The sequence below is a fragment of the Cinclus cinclus genome, chromosome 13 (assembly GCF_963662255.1).
Source record: "Cinclus cinclus chromosome 13, bCinCin1.1, whole genome shotgun sequence".
In the NCBI taxonomy this organism is placed as follows: Eukaryota; Metazoa; Chordata; class Aves; order Passeriformes; family Cinclidae; genus Cinclus; species Cinclus cinclus.
The window spans coordinates 20,558,645-20,578,004 of record NC_085058.1 but is presented as its reverse complement, the minus strand read 5'-3'; the positions used below and the strand labels follow the sequence as shown (position 1 = coordinate 20,578,004).

General features: G+C 33.5%; 1 protein-coding gene across 2 annotated transcripts in view; it reads right to left on the bottom strand.

The window, feature by feature from the left end:
• The window catches only part of MAP2K5 (mitogen-activated protein kinase kinase 5), a 146,282-nt gene that overhangs the window by 79,341 nt on the left and 47,581 nt on the right, over nt 1–19,360 (bottom strand). For both annotated transcript variants that reach the window (XM_062501727.1, XM_062501728.1), the window contains exons 13-15: nt 14,123–14,171; nt 6,971–7,044; nt 5,134–5,184 (exon numbers count right to left, since the gene is read on the bottom strand). In XM_062501727.1, the coding sequence (XP_062357711.1) occupies nt 5,134–5,184; nt 6,971–7,044; nt 14,123–14,171 (174 nt within the window). The remainder of the gene's footprint in view (nt 1–5,133; nt 5,185–6,970; nt 7,045–14,122; nt 14,172–19,360) is intronic.

Genomic DNA, 19,360 nt, shown 5'->3' with positions numbered 1-19,360 from the left:
TCTTTTTTTTTTTTTTGTTTTTTTTCCTTCCTCAAAAAATACCAAATAAAATCGAAAAAGCTTTTTATTTTTTTTTAATTTTTTTTTTCCAAGAAAACCTCACTTTTTTTTCCAAGAGCTTCAAATTCCCTGCCAGTCTGCCAAGTGGCTGAAGCAAAACTTTTATCCTTCATTATTTTTTGAGGGCTTGCCTCCAAAAAAAAAAAAATTTAAAAAAAAATTAAAAAAAAAAAAAAAAAGGAAAATTTGACGACAACAAACGACTCCATCAAAACCCAAAACGATTTCAACTCAGAAAATCAGATCAAGCACATTTTGAGCTTAAACTTCTGTTCCACAATTAAGAGATGGAGGCACCACATTCACCCAGAAAGGCCAAAAATATAAAATAGAATAAAATAGAATAAAATAAATAAAATAAAATAAAATAAAATAAGATAAAATAAAATAAAATAAAATAAAATAAAATAAAATAAGATAAAATAAAATAAGATAAAATAAAATAAGATAAAATAACATAAAATAAAATAAAATAAAATAAAATAAGATAAAATAAGGTAAAATAAAATAAAATAAGATAAAATAAAATAAAATAAAATAAGATAAAATAAGATAAAATAAAATAAAATAAAATAAAATAAGATAAAATAAAATAAAATAAGATAAAATAAGATAAAATAAGATAAAATAAGATAAAATAAAATAAGATAAAATAAGGTAAAATAAAATAAAATAAGATAAAATAAGATAAAATGAAATAAGATAAAATAAGATAAAATGAAATAAGATAAAATAAGATAAAATAAAATAAGATAAAATAAAATAAAATAAGATAAAATAAGATAAAAGAAGATAAAATAAAATAAAATAAAATAAAATAAGATAAAGTAAAATAAAATAAGATAAGATAAAATAAAATAAAATAAAATAGCATAAGATAAAATAGAATAGAATAAGATAAGATAAGATAAGATAAGATAAGATAAGATAAGATAAGATAAGATAAGATAAGATAAGATAAAATAGGATATGATAGGATAAGATAAGATAACATAAGATAAAATAAGATAAAATAACATAAGATAAAATAGAATAGGATAAGATAAGCTAAAATAAGCTAAGATAAGATAAGATAAGATAAGATAAGATAAATTAAGCTAAGATGAGATAAGATAAGATGAGATAAAATAAGGATAAGATAGAATAAGATAAGATAGAATAAGATAAGATAAGATAAGATAAAATAATATAAAATAACATAAGATAAAATAGAATAGAATAGGATAAGATAAGATAAGATGAGATAAGATAAGATAAGATAAGATAAGCTAAGATAAGATAAGATAAGATAAGATAAAATAACATAAGATAAAATAGAATAGAATAGGATAAGATAAGATGAGATAAGATAAGATAAGATAAACTAAGCTAAGCTAAGATAAGATAAGATAAGATAAGCTAAGATAAGATAAGATAAGCTAAGATAAGATAAGATAAGATAAGATAAGCTAAGATAAGATAAGATAAGATAAAATAACATAAGATAAAATAGAATAGAATAGGATAAGATAAGATGAGATAAGATAAGATAAGATAAGATAAACTAAGCTAAGCTAAGATAAGATAAGATAAGCTAAGATAAGATAAGATAAGATAAGCTAAGATAAGATAAGCTAGGATGAGATGAGATAAGCTAAGATGAGATGAGATAAGATAAGATAAGATAAGATAAGATAAGATAAGATAAGATAAGCTAAACTAAGCTAAACTAAGCTAAGCTAAGTTAGCTAAGATAAGATAAGCTAAGCTAAGATAAGCTAAAATAAGCTAAAATAAGCTAAGATAAGCTAAGCTAAGCTAAGCTGAGCTGAGAGCAGAGAGAAGAAGGAATTTCCAAAGGCCATTTATCGCAGGAGCGGCCGGGCGGGCCCCGGAGCTCGGCACGGTCCGGGCCCGAGCCCTGCTCCGGAGCGCTCTGCAGGGCCCGCAGCTCCCTCTGTGTGCTCTGCTCTGCGCTCCTCGCTTGAGCTCTCGGGGCTTTTGTATTATTTATTATTATTATTATTACTTCAAAAACAAACAAAAAAATCTTTTTTTTTTTTTTTTTTTTTTTTTTTTTGTGCAGATATTGTGACGCCCCAGGACAGCCCAAGTCTTTCTAGGATGGGGTTTTGAGCTTTTCAGAAGCCTCACAATGAGCACAGCTCGAGTGGAAAAGCGCTCAGCAAATAAATGGGGACCCTGACAAGAGAAGAATAATTAAAAAAAAATAATAAAAAAAAATAAATAAAAAAAACAAACAAAAAACCAACCCTGAAAGCGATTAAAGGTCAGGGATTTCTCCCTCCCCTTCCCTGAGGTTTGAAAAACATCAGCAGCCATCACTTTATTATTATTATTATTATTATTATTATTATTACTATTATTATTATTATTATTACTATTATTATTATTACTATTATTATAATTACAATTATTATTATTATTATTATTACTACTACTATTATTATGATTACTATTACTATTATTATTACTATTATTATTACTACTATTATTATAATTATAATTATTATCATAGTAATAATAATTATTACTACCATTATTACTACTATTGCTATTGCTATTACTATTATTACTACTGTTATTACCATAATTATTATTATTACTACTACTATTACTATAATTATAATTATAATAATAAAAAATAATTATTATTATTACTACTACTATTATTACTATTACCATTACTATCATTATTATTACTATTACGATTACTATTATTATTACTTTAATTATAATTATAATTATTATCATAGCAATAATAATTATTATTACTACTAATATCACTACTATTATTATTACTACTATTACTATTATTACTATATTACTGTTGTTATTATTGCTATTATTATTATTATTATTATTATTATTATTACTATTATATTTTTTATTATTACCATTATTATCACTATTACTACTACTACTACTACTACTACTATTATTATTATTATTATTATTATTATTATTATTATTATTATTTACATTTTTCTTTTAAGCCAGCAGAGCTGCCTCTTTTATTATTATTATTATTATTATTATTATTATTATTATTATTATTATTATTAATTTATTTATTTTTTTAATTTTTTAAAAAAAAATCAATATCAGGAGCATCCCGCACGGAGAATTTTTAATGGCCAAAAAAATAATAAAATAAAATAAAGAGTTTATCATTAAAAAAAATAAAAAAAAAGCTTTAAGTAGCTTTAAAAAAAACCAGAGGCACTGTGGGGTTTTCACAGTGTCTGAAAGGGGGAATTGGGAAGGGAAAAGAAATTAAAAAATCCCAAAATCCACTGTGATTTGTGAAATTTTTAGCAAGGTGCTAAAAAAAAATTAAAAAATCAATAAATAAATATAAAAAAAAAGGGGGAATTTAGGGGTTTGATAAGAACAGGACAGAACTGGGAAGAGCAAAAATCAGAATTTGTGGAGGAAAGCGAAGGCTCGGATGAATTGGGGGAAAAGCTCAAGTTAAAATCTTGTCCTGGAACGCCCCGAGGTTTTTAACGGGATGGTTTTAATCCCAATATTCCCATTTTTCCGCGGGAAATCCGCGCTCAGGAATTGTCCCCCCGAACTCCAGCGTTCCCAAACCAGGGATGGGCATCGGTCGGGGGGGGGTGGTTTGGTTTTATGGGGTTTTATGGGGTTTTGGGGGGTTTTATGGGGTTTTATGGGGTTTTTGGGATTTTTGGGGTTTTATGGGGTTTTTGGGGGTTTTATGGGGTTTTGGGGTTTTTGGGGTTTTTTGGGTTTTTGGGGTTTTATGGGGTTTTATGGGGTTTTTTGGGGTTTTTGGGGTTTTTTGGGGTTTCTGGGTTTTTTTGGGGGTTTTTGGGGTTTTGGGGGTTTTTTGGGGTTTTTGGGGTTTTTGGGGTTTTTTGGGGGTTTTGGGGTTTTATGGGGTTTTTTGGGGTTTTTTTGGGGATTTTGGGGTTTTTGGGGTTTTTGGGGTTTTTTGGGGGTTTTTTGGTTTTTGGGGTTTTTTGGGGTTTTTGGGGTTTTTTGGGGTTTCTGGGGTTTTTTTGGGGTTTTTGGGGTTTTATGGGGTTTTTGGGGTTTTTGGGTTTTATGGGGTTTTATGGGGTTTTGGGGTTTTTTGGGGGTTTTGGGGTTTTTTGGGTTTTTGGGGGTTTTTGGGGTTTTTTGGGGTTTTTTGGGGTTTTTGGGGTTTTTTGGGGTTTTTTGGGGTTTTTTGGGGTTTTTTGGGGGTTTTTGGGGGTTTTATGGGGTTTTTGGTTTTTTGGGGTTTTATGGGGTTTTTTGGTTTTATGGGGTTTTTGGGGGTTTTTGGGGTTTTGGGGGTTTTTTGGGGTTTTTTGGAGTTTTTGGGGTTTTTTGGGGTTTTATGGGGTTTTTGGGGGGTTTTGGGGGTTTTTGGGGTTCTATGGGGTTTTTTGGGTTTTTTTGGGGTTTTTTTTGTTTGGTTTTTTGGGGTTTTTTTGTTTGTTTTTTTTGGAGTTTTTAATTTGTTTTTTTGGTTTTTTTGTTTGTTTGTTTTTTGGGTTTTTTTGTTTGTTTTCTTGGTTTTTTTTGTTTTTTTTTTGTTTGTTTGTTTTTTGGGGTTTTTTGTTTGGTTTTTTTGGTTTTTTGTTTGTTTTTTGGGTTTTTTTATTTGTTTTTTGGGTTTTTTTGTTTGTTTTTTTGTTTTTTTGTGAGTTTTTTTTGTTTGTTTGTGTTTTGGGTTTTTTGTTTGTTTTTTGCGTTTTTTGTTTGTTTTTGGTTTTTTTGTTTGGTTTTTTTTGGGTTTTTTTTTTGGTTTTTTTTTGTTTTTTTTTTTTTTTTTTTTTTTTTTTTTTTTTTTTTTTAATGTCTCTTTGTTCCCAGTTGTCCCAAGGCAACGAAACCAACTGGGAAAAAAAAAAAAATATATATTTATTTATTTATTTTTTAATTAACTCCTCCCTCTCAGCACAAAACAGAGTTGTCCCACGGAGTGAAGACAGGGGAGGATGGGGAAGAGATGGAGCTTTTGAGGATTGGTTTGGGATAATTCCTGCACCGAACAAGAACAGCAGTGAGGGCAAAATAAATTGAATTTCAATGCAATTCCTGCATAAATCCACTTACCGCCATGTAAGCATTTGTTCCAACATAAGTCTTGGCTATGGAATTCACCAGCTATCAGACAAAACAGACTGTTAGAACAATATAAAGATAATGTGGAAATAAAACGGGCAATTATTCCTCATTTAACCTACAGTCAGCATCCCTACAAATCAACTAAAAATGATGTAAGGGAAAGAAATTTAAAAAAAAAATAAATAATAAAAATAAAAATTTAAAAAATAAAAATAGAAATAAAAAAGAAAAAGAAAAAGAAAAATATAAAAATAAGAAATAAAAATGAAAATAAAAATAAAAATAAAAATATAAAAATAAAAATAAAAATAAAAAATAAATAAAAATAAGAATAAGAATAAGAATAAAAATAAAAATAAAAATAAAAATAAAAATAAGAATAGAAATAAAAATAAAAATAAAAACAAAAATAAAAATAAAAATAAAAATACAAACAAAAATAAAAATAAAAATAAAATAAAAATAAGAATAAAAATAAAAATAAAATAAAAATAAGAATAAAAATAAGAATAGAAATAAAAATAAAAATAAAAACAAAAATAAAAATAAAAATAAAAATAAAAACAAAAATAAAAATAAAAATAAAAATAAAATAAAAATAAGACTAAGAATAAGAATAAAAATAAAAATAAAAATAAAAATAAAATAAAAATAAAAATAAGAATAAAAATAAGAATAGAAATAAAAATAAAAATAAAAATAAAAACAAAAATAAAAATAAAAATAAAAATAAAAATAAAAATAAAAATAAGAATAGAAATAAAAATAAAAATAAAAATAAAAATAAAAATAAAAATAAAATAAAAATAAAAATAAGAATAGAAATAAAAATAAAAATAAAAATAAAAACAAAAATAAAAATAAAAATAAAAATAAAAATAAAAATAAAAATAAAAATAAAAATAAAAATAAAAATAAAAATAAAATAAAAATAAGAATAAAAATAAAAATAAAAATAAAAACAAAAATAAAAATAAAAATAAAAAAAAGGGAAGGCGTTTAAAAAAAAAGATTAAATCTCTTCCAGGGTTGGGGCAATGAGGATTGCAGTTTAAACGAGCGCTGCATTAGAGTTTATGGCACAAAACCTTAAACAATCGTGTTTCTCAGGATGCCTCCTGCTTTTCAGCACCAGCTCCGATATAAAAAAAGGGAATTAGGGGGAAGTGGGATTGAGCACTCCCATTTTTCAGTCAGATGTGAATAAAGCTCCCCCCCCCCAAAAAAAAAAAAACCCAAAAAACCAACAACTCATCCCTTTAAAAACTGGAGGGACAGCAGAGCCTGCCAGCCCATAATACACAGCTGACCTTCTCTCTGGGCCTCGTGTTTGGCTGAGAGGAAAAGGTGCAGAAATTCAAATCAACAGCACCACGAGCTCGTGGGTCACTTGCAGAGAGCTCCTCCAGGGAAACCCAAAATGGAAATTAATTAAAATTTGTGCTGCTCATTGTCGAAACCCACCACTATTGTTGCTCCCAATATTAATTTTTTATTGTGGGCCACTTGGGCTCCCCAGACACGTCCCTTGCTCTGCCCTCCCTTTTGTCTGGGCAAAAGGCTCCCAGATCAAAGCTGCATCTCAATGAAGTTTGCTATTGGTGAGTAGTAATTACAATATCAGCAGTTTTTACTGCCATTAAACAATGAACAATCATATTCAGATGAAGGAAAAGTCGCCCAGAGATTAAAAATGAAAGGGTTGTCCCAGCAGAGAGCTTTGCTGTGGGGATGCCAGGTGATTTTTGACACCAGGAAGGGGATGGGGAGAGATGGAAAAAATAAAAAGAATTTAAAAAAAAAAGGGGGGGAGGTGTGGATTTACCTGGGTGCTGACCCCAAAATCACAGAGCTTCACCTGGCCCCGGGTGTTCACCAGCATGTTGGATGGTTTCACATCTGTTTGGGGGGCAGAAAAAAAGGGGATTATCCATCTTGTGCTGGATAATATGGGCAGCATTTGTACAGAAACACAGGATATTCTCAACCAGAAGGGAGCCACATCGAAATCCTGCACGGGAAAAATCCCAGATATGCAGGGAGCACTGCTGGGGTGGCTTCTGGTGGGAAATATTGGAAATATCCATTTCAAATGAAGCGGTCCCTAAGTCAGCAGCACGGATAAAATTCCATATATATATATATATATAAAATAAAAACAAAATACAACCTGTCCATACAGATATTGTCTGGTATTCATACAACACTAAAAATCCACATTATTAAACCTGCAGGTGACACCAGTGTGGAACAGACACCAAGGGCACTGATGGGTGGGAAAAGAACTCAGGGATTTAACAAACTGCAAAACCAGCCTGGAAAAAAAGATGGAATTCCATGAATAAACCATCAGTGCCCACCCCAAAAACCCAGAGCAAAATCCTGATGCTGACCCCACCCTGATGCCAAAGCTGCTGCACTGCTGGAAAATAAAACCAGAATGGGAATAAACCCAACATCCAGTGCAAGTGCATTGATGGAGGGGACAAAACTCATAAGGATTTTAACAAACTGCAAAACCAACCTGGAAAAAAAGATGGAATTCCATGAATAAACCATCAGTGCCCACCCCAAAAACCCAGAGCAAAATCCTGATGCTGACCCCACCCTGACGCCAAAGCTGCTGCACTGCTGGAAAATAAAACCAGAATGGGAATAAACCCAACATCCAGCCTGGCTTAAACACGGGAAGATCGGAGCCTGGCTTTAGCAAATCTCTGCTTTCTTCTGTCAAAAGGGATTAAAAGAACAGCTTGAGTCAGTGCCTGCTCTAAAAGTGAGCTCTGGTTGGGGGCAGATGGATGGAACCCAGCTAGGAAAGAACCTAATTTTGATTATCCTGAGGTTTGCCTTGCTTTAGCAGCTGTTCCAGGAGCTGCCTTAATTTGTGCGCGCGATGTGGAAATGTGGAACCTCAATTAAGGAGCTGATTAAACGCTCGTCTGTGCTGGAGATAAAAAACCCCACATTAAAGAGGAGAGCACACAACGGTTCCTGCAGAGCCCAGGTGGAGCAGCGGTTCCAAAGTGAGGGGTCGGCACTGCCGGGGCCGTGATCTCTGCAAATTCTGGGATTTCTGTAAATTCTGGGATCTCTGTAAATTCTGTAAATTCTGGGATTTCTGTAAATTCTGGGATCTCTGTAAATTCTGTAAATTCTGGGATTTCTGTAAATTCTGGGATCTCTGTAAATTCTGTGATTTCTGTAAATTCTGTGATTTCTGTGATTTCTGTAAATTTTGTGATCTCTGTAAAGTCCGTGATTTCTGTAAAGTCTGTAAATTCTGTGATCTCTGTAAATTCTGTGATTTCTGTGATTTCTGTAAATTCCATGATCTCTGTAAATTCTGTGATCTCTGTAAATTCTGTAAATTCTGGGATTTCTGTAAATTCTGTGATCTCTGTAAATTCAGTGATTTCTGTAAATTCCGTGATTTCTGTAAATTCCGTGATCTCTGTAAATTCCGTGATCTCTGTAAATTCTGTGATCTCGGTAAATTCTGTGATTTCTGTGATCTCTGTAAATTCCGTGATCTCTGTGATTTCTGTAAATTCTGTGATTTCTGTAAAGTCTGTGATTTCTCTAAATCCCATAATTTTTCTAAATCCTGTGATTTCTGTCATGTCTAAATTCCGTGATGCCTGTAAATTCCGTGACTTCTGTGATGTCTGTGACGTCTCCAAATCCCCTAATTTCCTTAAATTCCGTAATTTCTCTCAACTCTGTCATTTCTGTGATTTCTGTACATTCTGTGATGTCTCTAAATTCCGTAATTTCCTCCCCAAAACCCCCCAGCCCAGATCCAGAGCCTCATTTTGTGCTCGCTGATCTCCTGCACTTCTGCAGGAGTTTTGCCTCCTCTGCAGCCGAGTGACTTCGCTCAACCCAAGCACGCCCGAGGTTCTCTCCTGAATCCTGAGCACGTCAAGGTGCAGAATAATCCTGTTTCACCTTTTTTTTTTTTGTTGTTGTTTTCCCTGAAAAGTACGGAGCCACCTCTGAGCTGGGCCTGGCTGCACGCAGGGAATTTTGATATTCCAGCTGTTCCCAGCTCGGAGGGGGAAAACTGAGTATAACCAGTTCTGCTTTTAGCTGTAACAAAAAGGATCCCGAAATCTTTCCAAGAACAAAACACCAGAAAACCCTAAAAGGAAGAAAGCGCTGGAGAATTGTCCCATTAAGAGCAAATCCAAGCTGTCCTTCCAGCAGAATCCAGCAGCGCCGCAAAATCAAATTAAATTGGGAATTTAATCGAATATCTGCTGCGCGTTCCAATGGTCGTGCTCACTCCCTCAAAAAAGAAAAGGGAAGTGGCAGCCCTGCACAAAACATCTGAATGTGAAAGCAGGGAGGAAAAATCAGCTCAATCGGCCTTTCGGTTTCATCACCCACTTCACTTCATGGGTTAAATATATATATTTATTTTTTTTCTTTTTTGGGGGGGGGGGTGGTTTGGGGAACGAGCGCGCATAAATAATGTTCTGCACCATCTGCTTGTGATTAATATTAAGTGTTGAGGAGTGAAAGAATTTAAACAAGAGCCAAAAGGGGTCATTATGCTCCCATTACCAGGGCTTGCTTAATACAAATGATTTCCACGAAGCATCATTAGGGGAGGATGAACAAGTTCTGGTGGTGGAGCTGCCTGAGTGCTTTCACCTCTCTGCAAACAAACGGCACCTCCGGGCTCTCGCTCACCAGCAAACACAGCCAGCAGAGCTCCAGCTTTTTGAACACCAAGCGTTTCGCTCGCCGGTGGCATTGAAAAGCAAACAGATTCACGATTGTGCGGGGGAGAGAGAGGGGAAAAAAAAAAAAACAAACAAAAAGAAAAAAAAAAAAAAAAAGAAAAAAGCCCTGAGATGCTTTAAAAGCTGTCTCTTGACTTCTCCTGGCTTTTAAAAACAGCGAAAAGCAACAGGGCAGGTTCAAGGAAGGCAGCAGCGTGGTTTGGCAGAGGCCAGGATTATTATCGTTTTCTCTTTTTTTAAATAAGCCTTGAGTGGTCCATGAGTGGGACAGCCCGCGTTTAGCTGTACACACAGACACAAATAAAGCTGTGAACACGGAATCCTGGGATGCCTGGGCGGGAGGGAACCTCAGAGCTCATCCTGTGGCCCGCACCATCCCGGGAAAAACCCACAGACACAGCCACACAACAATCGCACACAACAATCGCACACAGCAATCACACACAACATTCACACACAGCAATCACACACAACATTCACACACAGCAATCACACACAACAATCACAGACACAGCCACACAACAATCGCACACAACAATCGCACACAGCAATCGCACACAACAATCACAGACACAGCCACACAACAATCGCACACAACAATCGCACACAGCAATCGCACACAACATTCACACACAGCAATCACACACAACAATCACAGACACAGCCACACAACAATCACACACAACAATCGCACACAGCAATCGCACACAACATTCACACACAGCAATCACACACAACAATCACAGACACAGCCACACAACAATCGCACACAACAATCGCACACAGCAATCGCACACAACATTCACACACAGCAATCGCACACAACATTCACACACAACAATCACACACAACAATCACAGACACAGCCACACAACAATCGCACACAACATTCACACACAGCAATCACACACAACAATCACAGACACAGCCACACAACAATCGCACACAACAATCGCACACAACAATCACACACAACATTCACACACAGCAATCGCACACAACATTCACACACAACAATCACACACAACATTCACACACAACAATCACACACAACAATCACAGACACAGCCACACAACAATCGCACACAACAATCGCACACAACAATCACACACAACATTCACACACAGCAATCACACACAACATTCACACACAACAATCACACACAACAATCACAGACACAGCCACACAACAATCGCACACAACATTCACACACAACAATCACACACAACAATCGCACACAACATTCACACACAACATTCACACACAACAATCACAGACACAGCCACACAACAATCGCACACAACATTCACACACAACAATCACACACAACAATCGCACACAACATTCACACACAACATTCACACACAACAATCACACACAACAATCACACACAACAATCACACACAACAATCACACACAACAATCACAGACAACAATCACACACAACAATCACAGACACAGCCACACAGCACTCACACACAACAATCACAGACAACAATCACAGACAACAATCACAGACACAGCCACACAGCAATCACACACAACAATCACAGACAACAATCACAGACAACAATCACAGACAACAATCACACACAACAATCACAGACACAGCCACACAGCACTCACACACAACAATCACAGACACAATCACAGACACAATCACAAACACAGCCACACAACAATCAAACACAACCCCACAACAACCCCACAACAACCGGTGCCCCGCCAGGGGCTCTAAGTGCCATTTACACCCAAGAGACCAAACAGAGTCTGCGGCTCTGGATTCGCTGGTGAAAACCCCGAGCAGAGAAACTCGGGGGGGCCGGGCGGGAATGGCGCCCCAGCGCCGTCCCTGAGCCCGGAGAGAACTCCCGGGACCGCTGAAGTCCCGGCAGATCTCCCAACACCCGGCTCCGCCGGCCGCCACCAGCACCACAAATCACAGATCCCAAAATCATCACCCAAAGCACAAACCCCATTGCAGAGCAGCCAGGAAATGAGGGGGGGAAAGCCCGGAATGAAGAAATGTACGCAGGGCAAAGATACACAAAGGTACGTGAATTTATGAGAGATATTTACATCTATTTATGTATATTTTTATGTATTTATATACTGTCAGTTTATAGAAAAGGTACATAAAGGTACGTGAATTTATGAGAGATATTTATATCTATTTATGTATATTTTTATGTATTTATATACTGTCAGTTTATAGAAAAGGTACATAAATGTACGTGAATTTATGAGAGATATTTATATCTATTTATGTATATTTTTATGTATTTATATACTGTCAGTTTATAGAAAAGGTACATAAAGGTACGTGAATTTATGAGAGATATTTATATCTATTTATGTATATTTTTATGTATTTATATACTGTCAGTTTATAGAAAAGGTACATAAAGGTACGTGAATTTATGAGAGATATTTATATCTATTTATGTATATTTTTATGTATTTATATATTGTCAGTTTACAGAAAAGATACATAAATGTATGTGTATTTATGATCGATATTTTTATGTATTTATGTATATTTTTATGTATTTATACATTGTCAGTTTACAGAAAAGGTACATAAATGTACGTGTATTTATTATAGATATTTATATATTTTTAAAAATTTATTTATGTATTGTCAGTTTATGTTTATAGAAAAAATATATAAATAAATGTATATTTATTATAGATATTTTTATATATTTTTAATGTATTTATATATTGTCAGTTTATGTTTATAGAAACTATATATAAATATATGTATATTTACTATAGATATTTATATATAATATGACTTTTTCATATTTATATATTGTTAGTTTATGTTTATAGAAAAGATATATAAATGTACGTATATTTATTATAGATGTTTATATTTATATTTATTATATATATTTTATATATTTATAGTTTATGTTTATAGAAAATATAGATACATAAATTTATAATATATAATATATATTTATATATTACATATTTTATTTAATAGCTATGGAATATATATCAGTATACATATATTTATAATATGTATTTATATGTAATATACATATTTTTATATGTATATATTTTTATTTTATAGCTATAGAATATATAAATACACATGTATAATATATATAACATCTTTTAATATTTATTTTATATTTACAGAAAATATATTTAAATATACATATAATTATTATATATGTTTATGTATATTATATATTTTTATATTTTATATTTATTATATATAAATTTTTATATATTTCTTTATTTTTATTTTATATTTATAATAAATAAATAAATAAATAAACATATATTTATTATATTCATAATATACCTCTATGTATAATATACATTTATATATATATTTTAATTTTTCTATTCCATTTATATAAATATATATCATATTAATTATATAGCTATATATTATGTATTATGTTTTATTTTATATTTATATAGTAGATACACATATATTTATAATATTTATTATATATATTTTATATATTCTATATTTTATATTTTACTTTATATTTATCTAAAATATATATACATGCATTAATAATATTTATAATATATATTTATATGTATTATATATTATATTTTATATTTATCTAAAGTATATATACATATGCATATAATGTTTATAACGATTCTCCCTGGAAATTCCTGATTTTTTCAGAGACACATTTTAAAATTTAACAGGAAAAAAGCAAGGAATAAATGAGAATAAAATTTTCCACATTGGCTTCTTTTGGAAGTTTTGGTGGATCTGAACGGATTTTTTTAAAGAGACACATTTAAAATAAAATTTAATAAGAAAAAGCAAGGAATAAATGAGAATAAAATTTTCCACTTTGGCTTTTTTTGGAAGTTTTGGTGGATCTGAACTGATTTTTCCAAACAGACACATTTAAAATTTAACAGGAAAAAAGCAAGGAATAAATGAGTATAAAATTCATTTATTTCTTGAAATTTTCCTGTTTCCAATACCAAGCATCTCTTTCCCACGCTGATTTTTCCGGTTAGCAACTTTTAAATCGCTGTAAAATTAATTTATCTCTTCAATCCATTTCTTTTCAGGGGAGGAGGGAGGGCAATAAAAGAGCAATAAAGATGTTTTACAAGAAGTGTGCAAGGTTAATGAGTGAAATTAATTCTGAATTACCCCACTGGACTCAAAGCTTGGTGTTGGTAAAAAGGGATGTTGAAATTTCAGTGGAGGACAGAAAATATCTGTACTCACCCCTGTGTAAAATCTTCAGGCTCCACAGATAGGTCAGGCCTTTCACAACCTGGGAAAGGAGGAAAGGAAAAGGGAAAAGGGAAAAGGGAATGGAAAAATGAAAAGAAAGAAAAGAAAGTAAGAAAAGGAAAGGGGAAAAGGAAAGGGGAAAATGGGAAAGGGAATGGAAAAATGAAAAGAAAGAAAAGGAAAGGGGAAAGGAAAGGGGAAAATGGGAAAGGGAATGGAAAAAGAAAAGAAAGTAAGAAAAGGAAAGGGGAAAGGAAAGGGGAAAATGGGAAAGGGAATGGAAAAAGAAAAGAAAGTAAGAAAAGGAAAGGGGAAAGGAAAAAGGGAAAAGGGAATGGAAAAAAGAAAAGAAAGAAAAGAAAGTAAGAAAAGGAAAGGGAAAAGGAAAAGGGAAAATGGGAAAGGGAATGGAAAAATGAAAAGAAAGAAAAGAATGCAAGAAAAGGAAAGGGGAAAGGAAAGGGGAAAAGGGAAAAGGGAAAAGGAAAGAAAGAAAATAATGTAAGAAAAAGAAAGGGGAAAGGGAAAAGGGAAAAGAGAATGGAAAAAAGAAATCAAAGAAAGTAAGAAAAGGAAAGGGAAAAGGGAAAAGGGAAAAGGAAAGAAAGAAAAGAAAGAAAGAAAAGGAAACAGAAAAGGGAAAGGGAAAAAAGAAAAGAAAGAAAAGAAAATAAATAAAAGAAAACAAAAGGGAAAAGGGAAAAGGAAATGGAAAAAAGAAAAGAAAGAAAGAAAAGGAAAGGGGAAAGGGAAAAGGAAAGGAAAAAAGAAAAGAAATAAAAGAAAATAAATAAAACAAAAGGGAAAAGGGAAAAGGAAAGGAAAAAAGAAAAGAAAAGAAAAGAAAAGAAAAGAAAAGAAAAGAAAAGAAAAGAAAAGAAAAGAAAAGAAAAGAAAAGAAAAGAAAAGAAAAGAAAAGAAAAGAAGGAAAAGGGAAGGAAAAAAGAAAAGAAAAAACACAATTCTTAGAAATTAAATACAATTCCTAAAAGTAAATATAACTCCTCAAACACAATTCCTAAAAATTAATTACAGCTCCTCAAACACAATTCCTAAAAATTAAATACAACTGCTCATAAACAATTCCTAAAATTAAATACAACTCCTAAAATACAATTCCTAAAATTAAACACAACTCCTAAATTATAATTCCTAAAATTCAATTCCTAAAATTAAATGCAATCCCTCAAATACAATTCCTAAAAATTAAACGCAACTCCTAAAATATAATTATTAAAATTCAATAAAATTCCTAGAAGTAAATGCAACTCCTAAAAATATAATTCCTAAATTTAAACACAACTCCTAAATTATAATTCCTAAAATTCAATACAATTCCTAGAAGTAAATGCAACCCCTCAAATACAATTCCTAAAAATTAAACACAACTCCTAAAATATAATTCCTAAAATTAAATACAATTCCTAAAAATTCAATGCAACTCCTAAATTATAATTCCTAAAATTAAACACAACTCCTAGAAATATAATTCCTAAATTTAAACACAACTCCTAAATTATAATTCCTAAAATTAAATTCCTAAAATTAAATGCAACTCCTAAAAATATAATTCCTAAATTTAAACACAACTCCTAAATTATAATTCCTAAAATTAAAAATAATTCCTAAAATTAAACACAACTCCTCAAACACACACACAAAAAAAAATTGATCAGAATCTTTCTGTAAAGCAAATGATGGTGGATCCCAAAGAAATTGTTCCAGGAGAAAATTCCTCTCTTCAGCTCACTCCAAAGCCAACATTAATTATTTTTTTTTTTTTTACTTTTAATAAAAGCTTTGATGAAATTCTGCCTGATTGTTCCCCTCAAGCCTTCCAAAAAAAAAAAAAAAAAAAAAAAAAAAAAGGAAGATTTGAGAATTTTTAAATTTCTAAAATTGGATGAAATGGAAATTTTGCCTACAGATCAGTATTATTAATAACAATTAAAATAATAAAGAATCATCAAGGAGATGCAACATTTCAAGTTTCTTCCAATGGCCAAAGGGATTTTCAGAACAGCAAACTCTTCGATTATTAAAAGTGCATTTAGACCATTGAAAATCTTTAAAACCACGGGAAATTATTTCGCTTAATTGTTTAATTTGATATTTAATTTAATAGTTGATGAAATATTTGATTTGCTATCTAATGTAATATTTAATTTAATATTTAATATTTGATTTGATATTTAAACTAATATTTAATTTAATGTTTGATTTGATATTTAATTTCATATTTAATTAAATATTTCTTATTTAATTTGATATCTAAGTTAATATTTAATTAAACATTTCATATTTAATTTGACATTTAATTTACTATTTAATCAAATATTTCATATTGAATTTGATATTTGGTTTGTAATAGAATATTTAATTGAATTAATTTGAATTCGAATAATTTCATTTAAATTAATTTCATTTAATTCACTTTTTTTTTAAAAAAAGGAAATACTTAAAGGAAACAAATCAACAGCTGTGAGTTATTAAATATCTTTATTATGGACCATGTGCTGGGTGAGCAGTGAGGGAATTCTCCAAACTCTCCCTTCAGGTTCTCTGGAATTATTAAAGGAATTAAAGGAATTAAAAAAGGAATTTTTTTTTCATTTCTGCTCACAGGACCTCCAACAATGAGCTCACCTCATTATCCCCTCCCTTTATATTTTTAAAATATAAAATAAATTTATTTAGACCCCTACCAGCATTAAATATCCCTCTCAAACTGGAAGGGGAGAATCTTTTGACGGAAGCTGGAGCACGAACTCTTGGTATTCGGTAAAGGAGATTTTTCCTTTTTTTTTAATTTAATATTTTATATATATGTACAATTTTTTTTTTTTTTGTATTACAACAATGCCTTGACAAAACCTTGACACAAAAAGTGCTGGGAGCTGCTGCCAATCCCTCACGGAGCCGACAGTTCAAGTGCACAACACCCAGGAGCGAGAGCGGCGACGAGCGGCGGAAAAACGGGAGGGGAAAAGTGGGAAAGGGCAGGGACGGAGGGATTCGTGTTCCACAGCAGCTCCGGAGGGAGCGCGGCATCGCTGCAGCATCCCAAAATCTGATTTTCCCTCAAAAGATGCTCCAGAGATGTAAATGTTGAGGGATTGGGAGATTTCCCATTCTCATTGATGGTGGCTCACACCAAATGGGAAATGGAAAAAGAAAGGAGGGAGAGAGTGAGGGGTTCACACCCCAATATCACTCTGGGGATCCCAAAATCTGATTTTCCCTCAAAAGATGCTCCAGAGATGTAAATGTTCAGGGATTGGGAGATTTCCCATTCTCGGTGATGGTGGCTGACACCAAATGGGAAATGGAAAAAGAAAGGAGGAAGAGAGTGAGGGGTTCACACCCCAATATCACTCTGGGGATCCCAAAATCTGATTTTCCCTCAAAAGATGCACAGAGATGTAAATGTTGAGGGATTTGGAGATTTCCCATTCTCATTGATGGTGGCTCACACAGGGAGGAAATTCAGGGTGAAGTCAGAAATCCCTGGAGAAAAGAAACTCCAGGGTGACCCAGAAGAAAGGAGGGAGAGAGGGTTTGATATCCCAGCATCACTCTGGGGATCCCAAAATCTGATTTTCCTTCAAAAGATGCTCCAGAGCTCCAGGTAAATGTTCAGGAATTGGGAGATTTCCCATTCTCAGTGATGGTGGCTCACACAGAGAGGAATTTCAGGGTGAAGCCACAGATCCCTCCATGTGTCCTGGGGGAAACTGGGATTGTCCAGCCCGGAGGAAAAAGCTCCAGGGTGACCCAAGTGTGGCTTTCCAGAGCCTGAAGGAACCCAAATCAGAGCTGGAGAGGGACAATTCCCAAGGGATGGAGGGACAGGGAAGGGGGAATGGCCCCAAACTGCCAGAGGGGAGTGCTGAGTGGGATTTTGGGAAGGAATTGATCCCTGGGATGGGCACAGGGGCTGGGATGGAATTCCCAGAGCAGCTGTGGCTGCCCCTGGATCCCTGCAATGTCCAAGGGCAGGAACCCATTCCCTGTGTCCTGTCCCTTATCCCAAATTCCCCTATGAACTCTCCTGGAGCTCCTGCCAGGGGCTCTGAGCATTCCCTGCACCCTCCCCTTCTCCAGGTGAGCATTCCCTGCATCCTCCCCTTCTCCAGGTGAGCATTCCCTGCATCCTTCCCTTCTCCAGGTGAGCATTCCCTGCATCCTCCCCTTCTCCAGGTGAGCATTCCCTGCATCCTTCCCTTCTCCAGGTGAGCATTCCCAGCTCTCCCAGCCCGGCTCCAGCAGCTCCACATCCATGAGAAGTCAGGTTGAGAAGATGAGACTCAAAGACAATTCCAGTTAGATCCACTCAGGTTGGAAAAATCCCTCCCAGATCAAGGAGTCCAAGCAGAGAAATCCCAAAGCTGGAGCCAGAGGAGTTCTGGGATGCAGGCAGTGCCTCCATCCTTTTCCTCTGGAAATGGTTCCACCTCAAAACTTCCCCAAATCCAAGAACAAATCCCCATCAGCAGATGTGCAGGTCACACACGTCACCATCAGCTCCCACGGATTCATGCACTGGACATTTCGTGGGAGAAGAAAAAATAAATGGCTCTGGATATGGGGAATGGGGAAAAAAAACCAGACTGGGGGGAAAAATATGGAAAATGCAATTTTTTTTTGTGTAAAAAATGGATCTGTGTGAGCTGCAGGTTTGTCTCTGTAGCAAGGCCAGGATTTGGGGAATCCCGAAGTGTTCAGGGGGGATTTCTGGACCACAGATTGCAGGAAGGAAATAAAATAATCAGGAAAAGTGAAATATCCATGTCAGGATCACAGGCAGGAAATAAAATAATCAGGAAAAGTGAAATATCCACGTCAGGATCACAGGCAGGAAATAAAATAATCAGGAAAAGTGAAATATCCATGTCAGGATCACAGGCAGGAAATAAAATAATCAGGAAAAGTGAAATATCCACATCAGGACTGATCTGGGACAAAACGACCCCAAGGGGAACAAAAGAATTCCAGATATGGAGACATTAAAGGTGGGAATGGAGCACCAGGGCTAGGGATGAGAGGGAAATTGGAGGAGAGGAAAATTCAGAATCTGGAACAAAAGAATTCCAGAATTAAAGGTGGGAATACTTAAATGGGAATACTGGGAGCAACTCCCCACTCAGTGCTGCACAGGGGACAGGAGGTGAAAGGTTTTCCTCTCAAGAGAGGCGAGAAGCACTCGGAATTCCAGGAGGAATTTTGCCA